Source organism: Haliotis rubra, unplaced genomic scaffold (assembly GCF_003918875.1).
Source record: "Haliotis rubra isolate DU_JTF1 unplaced genomic scaffold, ASM391887v1 Scf619, whole genome shotgun sequence".
NCBI classification, from domain to species: Eukaryota; Metazoa; Mollusca; class Gastropoda; order Lepetellida; family Haliotidae; genus Haliotis; species Haliotis rubra.
Window position 1 is genome coordinate 293,952 of NW_025767323.1, and position 17,213 is coordinate 311,164.

General features: G+C 41.6%; 1 protein-coding gene across 1 annotated transcript in view; it reads right to left on the reverse strand.

Annotated features, from left to right (window-relative positions):
* Positions 1-16,538, reverse strand: part of LOC124256118 — a 294,746-nt gene extending 278,208 nt beyond the window's left edge. Inside the window, 1 exon segment of the mRNA XM_046690072.1 lies at positions 15,538-16,538. Coding sequence (XP_046546028.1) covers positions 15,538-15,636 — 99 coding nt within the window. The 5' untranslated portion in view covers positions 15,637-16,538.
* Positions 16,539-17,213: the final 675 nt, after the last annotated feature.

The following is a 17,213-nucleotide window of genomic DNA, read 5'->3' on the forward strand; positions in this document are numbered from 1 at the left end:
AGGTTTGGGCATATCCTGACAATCAAACGTCCCTTTCACGATCCTAAGGGTTAGTTATGAGTGAATGTTAAGTATCTCTTCTTCATTTAACGAACTAATTCAATTGAATTTGTAGTAAATCCGTAAATTTGTATCAAGTTTTTGCCGAAGAAAGTGGCTACAGCGCATGCGCATTAAAGTAAACAATCGGTTACTGATCACTTAGGAAACGAGCAGCGTCCGTGGTTCCGCAGTGAAGATGGTTAATAAGAGCAACTTATCTTCATATTTTAAAACTATGACACCTGCATAATGTGGGCAGCCTTTGCGCCATGCACCCCACACGACACCATCCCCTCTTTGTCCCACCCGGGGGTGGTGGGGTAGCCTAGTGGTTAAGGCGTTCGCTCGTCACGCCGAAGACCCGGCTTCGATTCCCCACATGAGTACAATGTGTGAAGCCCATTTCAGGTGTCCCCCCGCCGTGATATTGCTGGAATATTGCTAAAAGCGGCGTAAAACTAAACTAACTCACTCACTTAGTCCCACCCATATTTCCCCTGTAATCGCGTGTAGGCCAGTCCCGGTATTCAGCGATATCGACCACACCAAACTTGTAAGGGTTGCTACAGATTTGATTTACTCAAGCAGTAATTAGATCCCACGAGAATCTGAACTTCTAAGAGGAGTAAACACAATGGTTGATTTTTATATCTGTTTACATATTATCTACAGTACACAGTTATGCCATTGTTCGTTCCGACTTGACAGTTTGTGATTTTCATCTAAATTTCAGTCTTTAGGGAGACCGCCTCCATGGTGTAGTGGTTAGAGCGTCCGCCCGGAGAGCAGAAAGTCGCGGGTTCGATCCCCGACCGCGTAATACCAAAATATGGTACTTGTTGGTCCCTGCCTGGCGCTCGGCCTTAATGGGTACATCAAGGACTGGTCGGCTCGGAGTCAGTATAATGTGTCTGAGTGGGGTATTCATGCTTCACTGCTGCATGGTATCTCAGTGGGCTAGCACTATAAAACCAGCTTCAGTCTGGGCTAGTACAAGCAGCCGCACCTACACATACACACGCATGCACGTCGTCATATGAGCGAAATATTCTCAAGCACGACGTTAAACCCAATTTCACCTCACCTCAGTCTTTAGGGACACATTAAGGTCCTGAAATGGGCTCAGGCTAAAAAACATTATTTGCTGAAGCAAGCTACAGAAATGAGTCCATATGGAAAGAAAATAATAGGTTCGATTAACAAAGCATATTCCACAGAGAACAGCCGTGAGATTGCGGGATGACCTAGCAATGTTGCTTCATCAGTAGCTGGAAACACAGACGGCTGTGTCCTTTTTAACTACTCGCCGATTGAGCAATTTTAACTCAATTTCAGTTTACAAATGTGAAAATGTAACGTGTCAAATACGAAACTGATGCTGCCATTCTCAAGCCTAACATTGTATGTATAGGGTTGGCTTGCGTGTCAGTTATTCCCATCCATGAAATTGAGCCATGTTAGTGGCGGACAGTAGTTGGATGGGTAAATGACCTTCGTCTCGCTTCAGTCCACTGAGACGTGGGTCCTGCCCTACACTGAAACACATGATTACATGTGATGTCTCCATGACTGCCAACATCCTGGGACGTAATAAGGAAGATTGAGTTGTATCCTCCCAAAGGAGCTGAGAATAAATTTCGAGTGTACACCTATCTATTGCCGGCGGTATCTAGTAGTGGCGGTAGCACTACATCGCATTATATCACATTCTGATTGCTTGATAGACGTACCGCAAATCTTCTTTCACAGTTTATGAATACTTTGCTTCATATCACAAATTTAAATCCATCACAGGGTAATCGCCTTGGCGAGATAGATATCGTCCCAGTTTATGCTGCGGTTGATAAGTTCAACTTTATTTTACGTTTCATTTTGACAGCAACCTGCTGACCTGGGAGATTCAGGTCACTGAAGCATGCATAATTGAAGCATGCATAATTGAAGTGATAGGATTCTAGACTGTCATGTTTGAGCGGATATAGTGCTCTGAAAAATTATCTATAACGTTTAGTGTTTATAATGTTCCTGTACATGTTGTGGGCTGTTTTTTAAGGGATGGCCTAGTGGGTATAGTGTTAGCTCTCCGGAGTGGACGATCGGGGTGGACAATTTGTGAAGCTCATTTCTGGTGTCTCTCTCTCACCCACCCACTCACTTACTCACTCACTCACCCACCAAACTACCCATTCACTCACTCACTTTTGTCGTGAGCGATATCGATTCTAATTAGAAAACCTTCAACTCATTAACTCGGGGACCTTTCGGGGAACTTTTGAACCTCTACCTTACTCAGCCGGCTCCAAATAAAGAAGTCTTAGGATTTTGAATATTCATATGTAAAATCATTAAATGGAAGCTCATCTCATCTTTGAGTTTCACAGTTTTTTCTACTTTGTCATATTTTACAAATACAGGCTATGCGTCTTTCTTTTCAAATAACACGTTCATCTGATCGATTGACCTGGCCAAATTGACATTTCATGAGTGAAATGAGAGAAATTGCAGCCAGGATTCAAACTGTCATCTTTATCAGGCCTCGGAACAACGTCAGAACATTTGCTATGAAAACCATTATCATTTCACATAACTGAGATATCAAATTTATCACTTCCAATAAATTCAATATTTCATCCTTAATTACAAAATTACACAATAATATATGAAATGAAAGTTTGAGGGAGCAAGTTGGGTAAATGATACCGCTTTGAACAGTATTGTGGTGAGATCAATTCATGTAAGAGTAACTTAGGAAAGCACGGGCTCAAAACTCTGGTGAAACCGTGCTGACAAACCATGAGGCATAATCGGAGCGAAACTGGGTTCGAACCCACGATCATAGGTTTCTCGTGTGCGCAAGAGACGGAACTCTGTGAAAGGAGTTCCGGCGCCTTAGACACCCGTGTTCCCAAGGTTCAGTAAGCTAGATACGAAAATATTGCTAAAGTACATTACACCGTGTGATCATGCGATACTGCCATACTATACTGCCATTCTATACTGCAATACTATACTGCCATACTATACTGGCATTCTATACTGTGATACTATACTGCCATACTATACTGCCATACTATACTGCCATACTATACTGCCATACTATACTGCCATACTATACTGCCATACTATACTGGCATTCTATACTGTCATACTATACTGCCATACTATACTGGCATACTATACTGCCATACTATACTGCCATACTATACTGCCATACTATACTGCCATACTATACTGCCATACTATACTGCCATACTATACTGCCATGCTATACTGTCATACTAAACTGGCATTCTATACTGCCATACTATACTGCCATACTATACTGCCATTCTATACTGTCATACTATACTGCCATACTATACTGCCATACTATACTGCCATACTATACTGCCATACTATACTGCCATACTATCCTGCCATACTATACTTACCATTCTATACTGTCATACTATACTGCCATACTATACTGTCATACTATACTGCCATACTATACTGGCATTCTATACTGTCATACTATACTGTCATACTATACTGCCATACTATACTGCCATACTATACTGGCATTCTATACTGTCATACTATACTGTCATACTATACTGCCATACTATACTGTCATACTATACTGTCATACTATACTGGCATACTATACTGGCATACTATACTGGCATTCTATACTGTCATACTATACTGGCATACTATACTGTCAAACTATACTGTCAAACTATACTGCCATACTATACTGCCATACTATACTGCCATACTATACTGGCATTCTATACTGCCATTCTATACTGTCATACTATACTGGCATACTATACTGCCATACTATACTGGCATTCTATACTGCCATTCTATACTGTCATACTATACTGCCATACTATACTGGCATTCTATACTGTCAAACTATACTGCCATACTATACTGGCATTCTATACTGTCATACTATACTGGCATACTATACTGCCATACTATACTGGCATTCTATACTGTCATACTATACTGGCATACTATACTGCCATACTATACTGGCATTCTATACTGGCATACTATACTGTCAAACTATACTGCCATACTATACTGGCATTCTATACTGTCATACTATACTGTCATACTATACTGCCATACTATACTGCCATACTATACTGGCATTCTATACTGGCATTCTATACTGGCATACTATACTGCCACACTATACTGCCACACTATACTGCAACACTATACTGCCACACTATACTGCATACTGCAACACACTATACTGTCATACTATACTGCCATACTATACTGTCATACTATACTGTCAAACTATACTGCCATACTATACTGGCATTCTATACTGTCATACTATACTGGCATACTATACTGCCATACTATACTGGCATACTATACTGTCATACTATACTGGCATTCTATACTGCCATACTATACTGGCATTCTATACTGTCATACTATACTGGCATACTATACTGTCATACTATACTGTCAAACTATACTGCCATACTATACTGCCATACTATACTGCCATACTATACTGGCATTCTATACTGTCATTCTATACTGTCATACTATACTGCCATACTATACTGCCATACTATACTGCCATACTATACTGTCATACTATACTGCCATACTATACTGTCATACTATACTGCCATACTATACTGCCATTCTATACTGGCATACTATACTGGCATTCTATACTGTCATACTATACTGCCATACTATACTGCCATACTATACTGTCTATACTGTCATACTATACTGCCATACTATACTGGCATTCTATACTGTCATACTATACTGGCATACTATACTGCCATACTATACTGGCATTCTATACTGTCATACTATACTGGCATACTATACTGCCATACTATACTGGCATTCTATACTGCCATACTATACTGTCAAACTATACTGCCATTCTATACTGGCATACTATACTGCCATACTATACTGTCATTCTATACTGCCATACTATACTGCCATACTATACTGGCATTCTATACTGTCATTCTATACTGCCATACTATCCTGCCATACTATACTTACCATTCTATACTGTCATACTATACTGCCATACTATACTGGCATTCTATACTGTCATACTATACTGTCATACTATACTGCCATACTATACTGGCATTCTATACTGTCATACTATACTGCCATACTATACTGGCATTCTATACTGTCATACTATACTGCCATACTATACTGGCATTCTATACTGTCATACTATACTGCCATACTATACTGCCATACTATACTGCTTATTTCACAGACCTGTTTCGACAGAGATGCCTACACAATATTGATGTGGGCAATACTATGTATCACTCCCAGGAGATACTAATTAATAGCTTAGTCCTATGTTACTACTCCCAACGCCAGATGACACGCAGACCAGGTCGTCAAACAAATGTAGTTGGATTCATAGTTTGGATTCCTCTGGTTCAGCGGCATCTGTTTCATTCTTCCTCTTTTGTCTGGGACAGTATAAGCTTCAGTTCGTAATTCCAGGAATGGTATGATGGGGTGGCAATTAAATACTGTGTATCTCCCCGTCACCAGCCCCTCCAATGTGTTTCAAATGTCCATCCTTTACACCACACCGGTAAGGCTGTTGCGATTGATAACAGCATCTAAAGTCAGGAATGTTTCATCATACCGAGATCAATTAGTTGACGGGGCAATTGATCACATTTGAAATGTGTGAATGTGCCCGCCCACCTGTTGTCAATATATTGCCCTGTCACATTATTCAAACTGTCACTCAGCAATGAATTTATATTTATTAACTTTTTATTTCATATATCAGAACACGCAATTTGAATTGTAGTCGAGAAATCATCGCATCGAAATTATCGTTCAGTCATATGAGGAATTTGTCATTCATTCAAACAATACATCATTAAGTTGACAAGCTGGTTATTTCAATCAACTTTTTTGTGATTCTCGCTAGGTCTGCATCTGAGATTTGCTGCACAACTGGCATTTAATTTTATGTTGGCAAAATACTGCAAACACAAATATTGAAAATGTGTATTTTATTCATGAGATGAATTGCAAACAATCCTTAACGTGGCATCACGCTGAATTTGCGTTTGTTCAGAATTGTGAAACCATACCAGAACTGTCAGTACTTCCCAAAAGATCGATATTTTCAAATTGGAATTCAAACACTGCTTACTGTAATCTTATAGTCACAAATGTGTCAACGATTATCATTGATAATAAATTAGTATTACCAGTGACAGAGAGACGTCCTAACTGAACTGTCACATTATTTACACGTGACACTAATAAAAACCCTATCAGTGACTTGAATCGATAATCAATAATATTCCCATAGAAATGTTTGTTACTGGGTTTCTGTTGTTTTTTCATTTCATGTAAAATTATATGACGTAAATTGGATGATAATGAACCTTCGCTATTATCGATTGTTGAACGGCATTGGCTATCTGGTATCCTTCCTTGTGGCTTGCTTCTAAGGTTACAGCATAGTAAATGAGGTTTGGGCAATGTTTACCAGGCATGAAGACGTCTTCTTCTTCTTCTGTGTCACCGGCAGCTTTCACATCTCAATTTGATCTACATGGTCAGAAGCACAGTCTGGAGACTGTACGGGCCTGGAAGCGGGCATTTGTCCATCAGAACACGATGTCAATGACGTCATTAAGTGCAACATACTTATCTCTTGGAGCAAATGGCTTGCTTCCGTATGGAATATGGAGGGTGTTATCAGCAATGGATATACAGTTGGCACATTTGATAACACGAGTCAACTGATGTCACATAAAGAGCTGATACAGGGAAAGAAGACTCGCTTTTACTGTTTAAAGATGTAGAAGCAGAAACCTGCGACCGGCGAGGTTATGTGGAAGCAATAATAGCTCAGCAACTGAAATCGGTTAACACGTCAAATGCCATCTGTAAGCACTGTTTTACACTGTTTGAAAATGAAAACAACGTTGCAAGAATGATTTGGATGATAAATATTCCTTCTGTCCCCTGACATCTAAATAATAAATTCATAGATATATCTTTTGATATATCATAACTCTGCAAACCGTCGAGGTGTAAAGTTTCATCGATCCATGTTGAAATATTTAACATCTAAAGAAGCTTGCCTGAGGCTCTTAATGCATGATCATGCTCTGAAACATAGTCACGTTTGTCAAACAAGGCTCATTGTACAAAGCAGCTAATGTAATTGATACCTTTTCATGGCATACTTAGTTGTATTCCACAGTGTGGCACTGATTGAAGGTTTAAGGTAAATTCTTGACTTGGGTTTGGATGTTTTTCTGATATTGCTGTTAGGCGAATTACGTCATATTCTGTCAGCGTTACACTCTGAGCATCTTCTGAACTTCTAGGGGCATCTATTATGTATTAAGAACCCCAGTGCAGATTGTCATATTCCTAAAAGAGTTTTGCCAATGTTGCATAAATTAGGTTTCCAGAAGATGACCTTAGTGGTCTCAGAGCACGAAGGCAATGTACAGGACTGTTAGTAATAGACGCCTGGTCCTGGATGACTTGTAATGTTAGACTGGAAATAGGCGACTGATACTGGACTACTAGCATTGGGCAACTAGCACTGCAACAAGAACAACGACAACAACAACTACTACTACTACTACTACTACTACTACTACTACTACTACTGCTACTGCTACTGCTACTGCTACTGCTACTACTACTACTACTACTACGAAGAAGAAGAAGAAGAAGAAGAAGAAGAAGAAGGGGAGAGAGGAGGAGATGGAGAAGGAGGGGAAGATAAGGAGGAGGAGAAGGAGAAAAAGATGAAGAATGCTTATTGCGTTCTTGGTAGATTTATTCTCAGCTCCCTGGGGAAAATACAACCCAAGCAGCTTTTAAGACGCTTTAAAGTAAACAGTCACATTACTTTTACTGAATAATGGAAGATGAATACGCTTGTGATTCCATATACGATTACCTACATCTTACCAGATTGTTAACCTACATCCATTCGCCATAATGGAACAAACTGCTTTTCCAACCATATAAGGAGAGTTCCAGATAAAAGCCTCTATAAGAATATGAACTATGAACCCTTTTTGGTTTTTGGCTCATACTTGGCCGTTCGTAACAGAAATACTGAACCTTCGGTGCTGAATTCCCCAGGACCAGAAATAGTCCAACAGCTTTTACCGAATTTCTAGAATGCAACCCCCTGAAGACGCCTTGAATGTCACACCACTGGTTAAATGCGCCTACACAGTCACGTGACGTATCAATATCGTTGCGAGTTCGTATTGGTCCCCCATAACACTGCGTACATCATATATTGACCACGCATTTAGGTTTCAAACGCTTAAAGCGTAGTTTGGTTGCAAGCTGGAATGATTTAAACAACATAAAGCCACAATTCCACGTAAATAAGATCAGAAAACATCTCTTGTTCCCTGTTTATATAGACACAAAATGACCGTACAAAAAATAGATACTAGACAAGATCTTCAGCTGCCGAATAGCTCTCATATACGCCATTCAAACTGGCTTTGGCACTCGCGTGATACAGTGCCTTAATGTCGAAAATATGAATCTCTTTACCTTAAAGCAATTACAGAAAACATGCAAATTACATTTTAACCGCTTTTTAGTGGACAACAAATTGATCATGCGAGGTCTTCTAATCCCCTTTGATTCCCCGCCGTCGTTATTGCATCGTGTCGTTCTCCCAAGGTCACGAAGGACGTCCAACCTCACTCTACTGAAAACTTGTATTGCTCATTTGGCTGAGCGAGCAAGAAGTAGTTTTGTAAGGCCTTAATACAAGATCTGAGAGTATTGGGAATTAATCTATTAGTTTTCTTTTTATATCCTGGAATTAAAAGCATTTGGATAAGACTCATTGTATTGGATGAGGAATGACTCAGAATAGTTTTCGGTGAGTTGTTGAATTGCTTCCAGTATTTAGCTCACCCGCTAAGTAGCTGTATATAATTGTGGACAAATGGATATCTGTGTGAAACCAACATCCTCTATAATTGATGTGGTACTTCGGTAGTATCCACATTGTATTGATTTCAGTACAGTGAAATAGCTCCGTTTTTACCCATTGGCTTTATAAGTTGTACCTGTATGGGGAATTGAACTCGGGTCTTGGGTGTGACAAGCGAACTGCTTACTATCTGTGTTTTATAGATGCGTGGCTCGGTGGAGACTCGAGCTGGTAAAGACCCCCCAGCACAATTATATTGAAGCAAATCATCCTTGTATAGGGAATCGAACCGTACTTCGGTGGTGTTGTTCAGAACATCAGTCATTAGTTTGTGTGTCCCTGATTGTACTTATATACAGACCATCGTGATGTATTTGGAACGTTGTCTACAGTGACGTCAAACTCATTCGTCCACGAATACTCAGGGAGTGAGTAAGTGAGCTGTGTGTTTCCAATACTTGCTGAGGGAGGTGTGGCCTAGTGGTGGAAATGGTCGGTCGTCACGTCGAAAGTCTGGGTTCGATTCCCCTTAGAAGTACAATGTGTGAGTCCCCTACCTAAATTTCGCTGGAATAGTGCTAAAGCGTCGAAAACCACACTCACTGACTCCAACAATAATACGCAGGGGACAAACGATATCACCTTCAGACATTGCAAGAAGGTAGGGACCGAACCTCACTTATCGTAGTAAAGAGCAAACGCTGAACGCAAGAGCGACAAAACATTCCCACATCTACAAGAAATCTCTGCTAAAAGCTGTGTCTGTTGTGCGATTCTAACTGTGTGATGAACATGTGTTTAAATAGCGATGACACAAGATGCACCCATTACTCTAACCACTGCCCGAATACTAAATGAACCTTGTGTTCATCCACTAAATGAATTCTCTGTCCTTGGAACTAGGAAGCTATTAACACCACTCAGTAATAAATCTGCATGAACTCTTTTTTCGTCGTCGTGAGTAAACATCGCCCATCATCAGCAACCTAGCTGAAAGTTTATCATGACCTACGCGTGGGTATTAAAAAGGAGAGCAAGCTTTATTGCACAGAAGTTTACGCTGTTGGCGATGCACCTCCCGGAGTGGTATGCGGAAGAGCGTTCCAGATGGCGTCGTGTATAGGTCGACCGTAGTTAAGCAGAAACGCACACAATATAACAAAGGTATTAACTGTCACCTATAATCTGTCGCGTGGGACGTCACTAAAAGAACAACTGCCATCAGATAGATCCGGTTCTTTACGTTAAAGACCAAACCCAGCAGATTCGTGCTACTTATGTAGAGAACGTGATATGTTTTGCGAGTTTAACAATGTACGATAAGCGGGCCTCTGTATTGGCAGATCACGAAAGAAAAAAACCCAGACAAATATAGTTAAAATACATTTGCTTGCTTACGAGTTGGCATTTGTATAAACACAGAACTTATTATAAAGTCACGAATGTGTTGTGGTACGTACGTACTCTTACGCGTATCGATTTTGAAATATTTTCCATCAGTTGACGCTGTATTGGAATGATGTATCTGCTCGTGTTTGGTACTGTTGCTGAATACGCGGTTCTTGATACTTTGTAAGCAAAAACCCGCGAAGGTCCGGGTTAGAATGACCCTCCAGTAACCCATGCTTGTCGTCAGAGGCGATTTATGGGATCGGGTGGTCAAGCTCGCTGACTTGGTTGACACAAGTCATCGGTTCCCAATTGCGCAGATCGATGATCATGCTGTTGATCACTGGATTGTCTGTTCCAGACTCGATCATTTACAGACCGCCGCCATAAAGCTGGAATACTGCTGAGTGCGGCGTAAAACTAAACTCACTCACTCACTACGTACTAGGGTAGTAGTTGCTTGAACAGTTTTCCATAGCGTGTCAGCTTGATTAGGACACATCCTAAATAAGAATTCTGTAGAAATGAAAATATGGCGTCAAAACAAATGAATAATGGACATTTGTAAAGGTCCAACGGGGCCATACTGCGTATATCTTACTAAATGGACCTATGTTCCTATAAACTCTGCTGACTGACAAACCATTCGTGTCATATTCACTCATATATGTCGCTGATAATACTGTTTTATCATGCAACTGCACACTTATCAACGCAATATCCGATTATAAAACAAGGGTAACAACGCTGGGTGAGCTATAAGTTTGGTAGCCATAACTGTGAGGTACGAGGCTCACACAGAACACACCACACTCGAAATGACTTAGTGGTCACATGCTGGTGACATATCCCACTGATTACGTGCCTTACAGATAACATTAGTGATCATTGACGTACTCCCAATTTGCCCCTTCTGGCTTCACATGTCCTGCACGTAACATGTTCCCCTGGTCACGTGTCCTGCACGTTACACGTTCCTTTGGTCACATGTCGTACACGTAACATGTCATTTTGGTTATATGTCCTGCACGTAACATGTATCCCTGGTCACATGTCGTACACGTAACTTATGTCTCCCTGGTCACATGTCCTGCACGTAACATCCGTCTGTTCACATGTCGTACACGTAAGATATCCTTCTGGTCACATGTCGTACACGTATCATATCCTTCTGGTCACATGTCGTACACGTAACATATCCTTCTGGTCACATGTCCTGCACGTAACATCCTTCTGTTCACATGTCGTACACGTAACATATCCTTCTGGTCACATGTCCTGCACGTAACATATGTCTCCCTGGTCACGTGTCGTACACGTAACATGTCTTTCTAGTCACGTGTCGTACACGTAACATGTCTCTCTGCACACATGTCCTGCACGTAGCATGTCTCCCTGGTCATATGTCCTGCATGTAACATCCTTCTGGTCACATGTCGTACAAGTAACAAATCCTTCTAGCCACATGTCCTACACGTAACATATGTCTCTCAGATCACATGTCGTACACGTAGCATGTCTCTCTGGTCACATGTCCTACACGTAACGTATCCTTCTGGTCACATGTATGCGTAAGAAGTTCCACTGGTCACTTGTCCCACATGCTACACGTTCCTCTGGTCACATGTCCTGTAGGCAGAATATCCTCGTTGTCACATGTCGTACACTTAGCATATGTCCCCCTGGGCACATGTCCTGCACGTAACATGTCCCTATGGTCACATGTCGTACACGTAACATATGTCTCCCTGGTCACATGTCCTGCACGTAACATGCCCATCTGTTCACATGTCCAAACCGCAACATGTCCCATATGCCAAATGTCCATTTTTGTAACATCTCCCACTTGCTACATGCTCAACTTTTCACCTGTAACAATCAAATATCCTATGAACGATGTCAAGTTGGTCACAACTCAAGCTTGTCACTTGACCGTCACCTGTGTACTAGTAACTGGATAGCGTCGTTATTGCATGTTACGAGTCTCTGGCACGTTGACAAACAGTTTAGAACACAGATCCTGTTTCGTCTACTGTTGTACGTAATTATCTACAAATTTGTCCGAAGATAATCAGTGGAAGGACTAGGCCAGATGAGACCAATCTTGATGGAGACATGCGCATTGTAGACGAAGTGTCGCTTAGCTACAGCGCCGCAGACCTGTCAGATGATGGTCGCACAGACTGTTGAAATATATCTATCAACAGATGCTGTTTAGATTTTTGAGATGCAACGATTCGCCAATAAGGACACGTGTTAGAGCAACGGCCATGTCAAATATGGACACGAGTTACTACAACGTTTCTCTCAAAATTATGGACACTGGCTGGAGCAACAGTCTTGTCAAATGTGGACACGAGTGAGAACAACGAGTTTATGAAATAAGAACACGAGTTAAGGCAACGGTCACGTCATGATAAGGACGCGTGTTAGGCTAACGATCACCTGAAACAAGGACACGTGTTAGGCTAACGATCACCTGAAACAAGGACACGTGTTAGGCTAACGATCACCTGAAACAAGGACACGTGTTAGGCTAACGATCACCTGAAACAAGGACACGTCCGTCAACCTACTACAGATGTGTCTACAGCTTGATTTGAATTTCATGACAGTCGTTTATGATGTGGACCTTTCGAGAGTTATGCTCACAACACAACAGCGGATTTTGATAGTTTTGGCGAGATTTGATAGCCTTTCAAACGTAATAGGATTGGTTCTCTGGGATGAGCGGCTGCCTCTCATTGTAGGAGTGTTTGCTGGTGCAACTGGGCCAGGTTTAGTCCTATTTGTTCAGGCATTGTGGTGTACGTGACACTCAACATAAGACCCTCTGTCAGTAGTATATCCAAGCGCTCTAAGACGTCTAGGTCACAACGTAGCTATTTATCTGATCGACCTTGAGAACCTTGGGAACAATGGCATGACAATGTTCAGTAGAAAAAGCTCACAAAAACAGACTATACAAAAGGCTGTGGAATAATCTTTCTAGGAGCAAGATTTTCATTATTGAAACGCCAGTGTTGTCACTGATATCAAATCAATGAATGCGACAAACAAGTTTTCACATCTAATATTGTCATGTAGCAATGAAAAAAATCATATGGTGAATATAGCACATCGCTATTCAGCTGAAATTCCGTAATTATGCTTGACAAAACTGTAGCTAGTAACAAGAAATTGTCTATTATATTTACTTCAGAAATAATTTTCACTGTGTCTGAGTTCGCTGGAGTGTGGACCTTTAAAGAATGATGGCCAAAACTGTACGTACGTAGGTACGTCGGAGCAGAGATTACGTCATTTCAACAATACAGTCTCAGGTAGTACGTGTTAATGTCAAAACACACGTCAGTTTCGTGGTCATGTGACCGATCTCTTGTCAGTACAACTACACAATAAAACAATACTTTAAAATGATTCAAATGGAACATCTGTGTCATCTCCGTGTAAGTTATGTATTACAGTGAGTTGTATTTTCAGCATGACCGTAACCAATATTCCAGCAATGTTATCTGGTGTGTAAATATTTCTGTTCAGTCAACCCGATGGTTCAAGGCAACAGCAGAGCTCAACGCCCATTTGACGCATACTCAACTAGCTCACACTGTCACCAACAAATCCCATAGATAAACCCGGGTACTGGGCATCTGTTCCAACAACAGAATCAATACGGGGGTCAGGGGGGCGATTAACACATCAACTCTCTCCACTCGGATTAATCTGCATTAATCAGTCGTTAATCTGGCCAACAAATTGTAGCAAAACGTCATTTCGCCATTGTTCACAAGGAGTGGGTATCCCAAGGTTGCAGCTGTATAAATGGGGATTAGGAAGAGATTGTCTCTATCTGTCATGACCCGGGTCAATTATTAGGGATTGGGGGTCACTGAGCACCTATTGTCACCATTCTCCTCTAGCAACGTCATCATATTGACATTACGTGTAGTTGACGACCAGAGCAGGATAATGGCTCTGCCATAATCGCAGAGTCGGGTGTGAGGATGCTCTCTTCACCAACCCATAGCAAGTGATACCTTTCATGCAGTATCGATCGAAGGTAATTGCAGCACAAATTAGTATGACACCATTCTCGTATATGGATTATGTATTCATGCTTGTCAGTACATAGATCAGCGCATGTACACACCATCTACCCTCAACCCGATGTGATATTTAAGGTCATTTAATATTTAATGGCATTTCTAAATGAACCCGTGCATCTAAATATATCGATCGGATTTTCCGCGTTTACTAGAATGGTTGTGGAAGTGACTGTATCAAGTGTTTTAAACACCCAGCTGCTAAAGAAACTTTATATTTATTGATCACATTTCTCAACCACTTGACTGATAAAATGTCTGTTAAAGACGGTTACAATTTATTATTTATATGCAATTTTAAATTTAGAAATGAAAAATATGTTTCAAATATAAACTTGAACAAACAGATAACCAAATAAAATTTAGTGGGATTAGAAAAGTCATCTGATAAAGATAGCTACAATGTATCTAAAAGCTATAAATTACTTCTTCACGCATTATTTTCATCCTATATAATATATGATTACGGCAATATTGCCTATGTGGGGATATACACATGCGATTATACATTAACATCCAGAAATGCTCGCTTGGATCAATGGAGCACAACAGCCTGTAATAGAAGTAAAACCAGTTTTCCAGTTACCTTCATATAATATCAACATGATACTACTGCCGTAGCACAAAGCAGGTATTCTTCGGCCCTCGGTACTAGCTTTGCGTGTAAACGCGCTGATGAACAGCTTCTGATCAGATAGCCTCAAGCGTAATCAATGGCGAGAATTGGAATATAGGGCAATTGGGAACATCCAGTTTTGGTTAACACTCCAGGGCACTAAATAACATGGATTAAATGACTAAACAAACGTATTAACAGCAAACGTCCCCTGTGGCATGTTTTGCTATGTATTGGTCATGCAATAGCTAGTTACTACCCTGTGTCCTATGGTACTTGCTGGGTTATTAGGAAAGAACGGTTTCACAATGTCCGAGGGATGTAACATTTGAATACGGTAACACATCTGATGACTGTCTACACTTGAAACAAACGGCATGCTATCAGTGTTTTGTTGTGCGAGTACTCACCAAAGATGTATCACTGTCGTTGTCGTCTGCTACACACGAGGCCTGGTGTCTACTTCGTACACTTTTGAAAGAGCCTCCTGAAGAGGCCCTCTCTCTCATATCTCCATCGGAATGGGCATCTTTGGTAACTCGTTTCTCCCTGGGTTTAGATCTGCTATCGGTTCCTAATCTCTTAAAGAAGCGCGAGATGCTCTCTGACCGCTGACTTGCATGGCCCACCGAGCCCGTCAACCGTCTGCCATGGCTGCGGGGGGATGGTTTCAACGACAAGGCGTTTTTTACCAGTGATTGTTGCTCGTGGAGCAGTTCAGGCCACAAGCTGAGGGGACATATACCCAAGTGGTTTTTAATTCTTATTTTACCTCCGTATTTTATAAGGTAATAGGCACAGTCCCAGTTAAAGAACTCCGAACAGCAGGCAACATGTAGAGGTGTACATCCATACCTGTCTTGAACATTAGGTAAAGCTCCGTATCTTAACAGGAGATGGAGCGCATGAGGCTTACCCTCTACTACCGCTATGTACAGAGGTGGTAAGCTGTACAACTCTTCTGCGCTATAAATTCTCGCAAAATCGAACTCTCCCTCTGCAGAAGACTCAATGATTTCAGGCAGTCGGTCATGTTGTAAACCCCGCGGCACGTGGCTCGCGCTGCTGACTGAATCCACCGCCGCCGACACTGTTGTGGTATTTTGGCTGATCTGCCAAGGGCAGTGTTGACGATGTGGACTCAGATTTGCATGCACAGGCACAAAGACACAATCGCGACTGTCATCAAAGCTGGTACTTCCTACGACGAGCCTGGCCTCTTGGCGAGTGTTATTGTTGCCAGCTTCGATCGCACTGCTTGGTCTGCGACTGGTGCCCAGCAAGTTGTGACCGGGCTCGTTAGAGTCCACCCCATACTTTAGCAGGACTTTGAGTACGTCGATGGAGTTGTTCTGAATGGCTATGTGTAAGCAGTTACGGAACACTGTCGGGACGTCACTGACGTCGGTGTTGAAACTTTCCCGGCGGTCAAGATGATCAATTAAGGTTTGACTTTTGCGGAGTAGAATTTCCACATCCTGACTCACGTGACTAGTGCGCCTACTGCGGGAGTCGCAGCTGGACTTGTCTAAAATACTGCCGTGTAAATTGACGGGGAATTTACTGTGATGCACTTGAAGGATTTTTTTCACACCGAAAGTATCATTCTCCTTGAGCGCCTTTTCCAGTTGCTCACACTCTGAAGACAGGTCAAATATAGACGAGGCAGTGCTGCTGGCACGTCGAGGTACACCACTTCCGGTACCTCCAAAAAACTGCCCCGGAACGGAGAGGCTGGTGGGGCTGCTGACCAGATGTGGAACAGGAGCATACTCAGGCACAGAGAGGAAGTCATAACGCAGACTGGGTGGAGGGGGCCTATCGTGTCCCACCGGCGACGTGCTCATTTCAGCACTCCGATCTTATCTGAACGACATCATCTACAACAGAAAAAAGAGCCATAAAACATTGACACATGACGAAATTCCTTATCAGACCTAGACACCTGTTGGGGCATAACTACAATATATTGACACATGTGAACATACGTACCATATTGCGACACATGATTGCATATATAGACACATTTAGAGACATGGAAGGATGCATGTACACACACACACACACACACACATGGAAGGTAGCA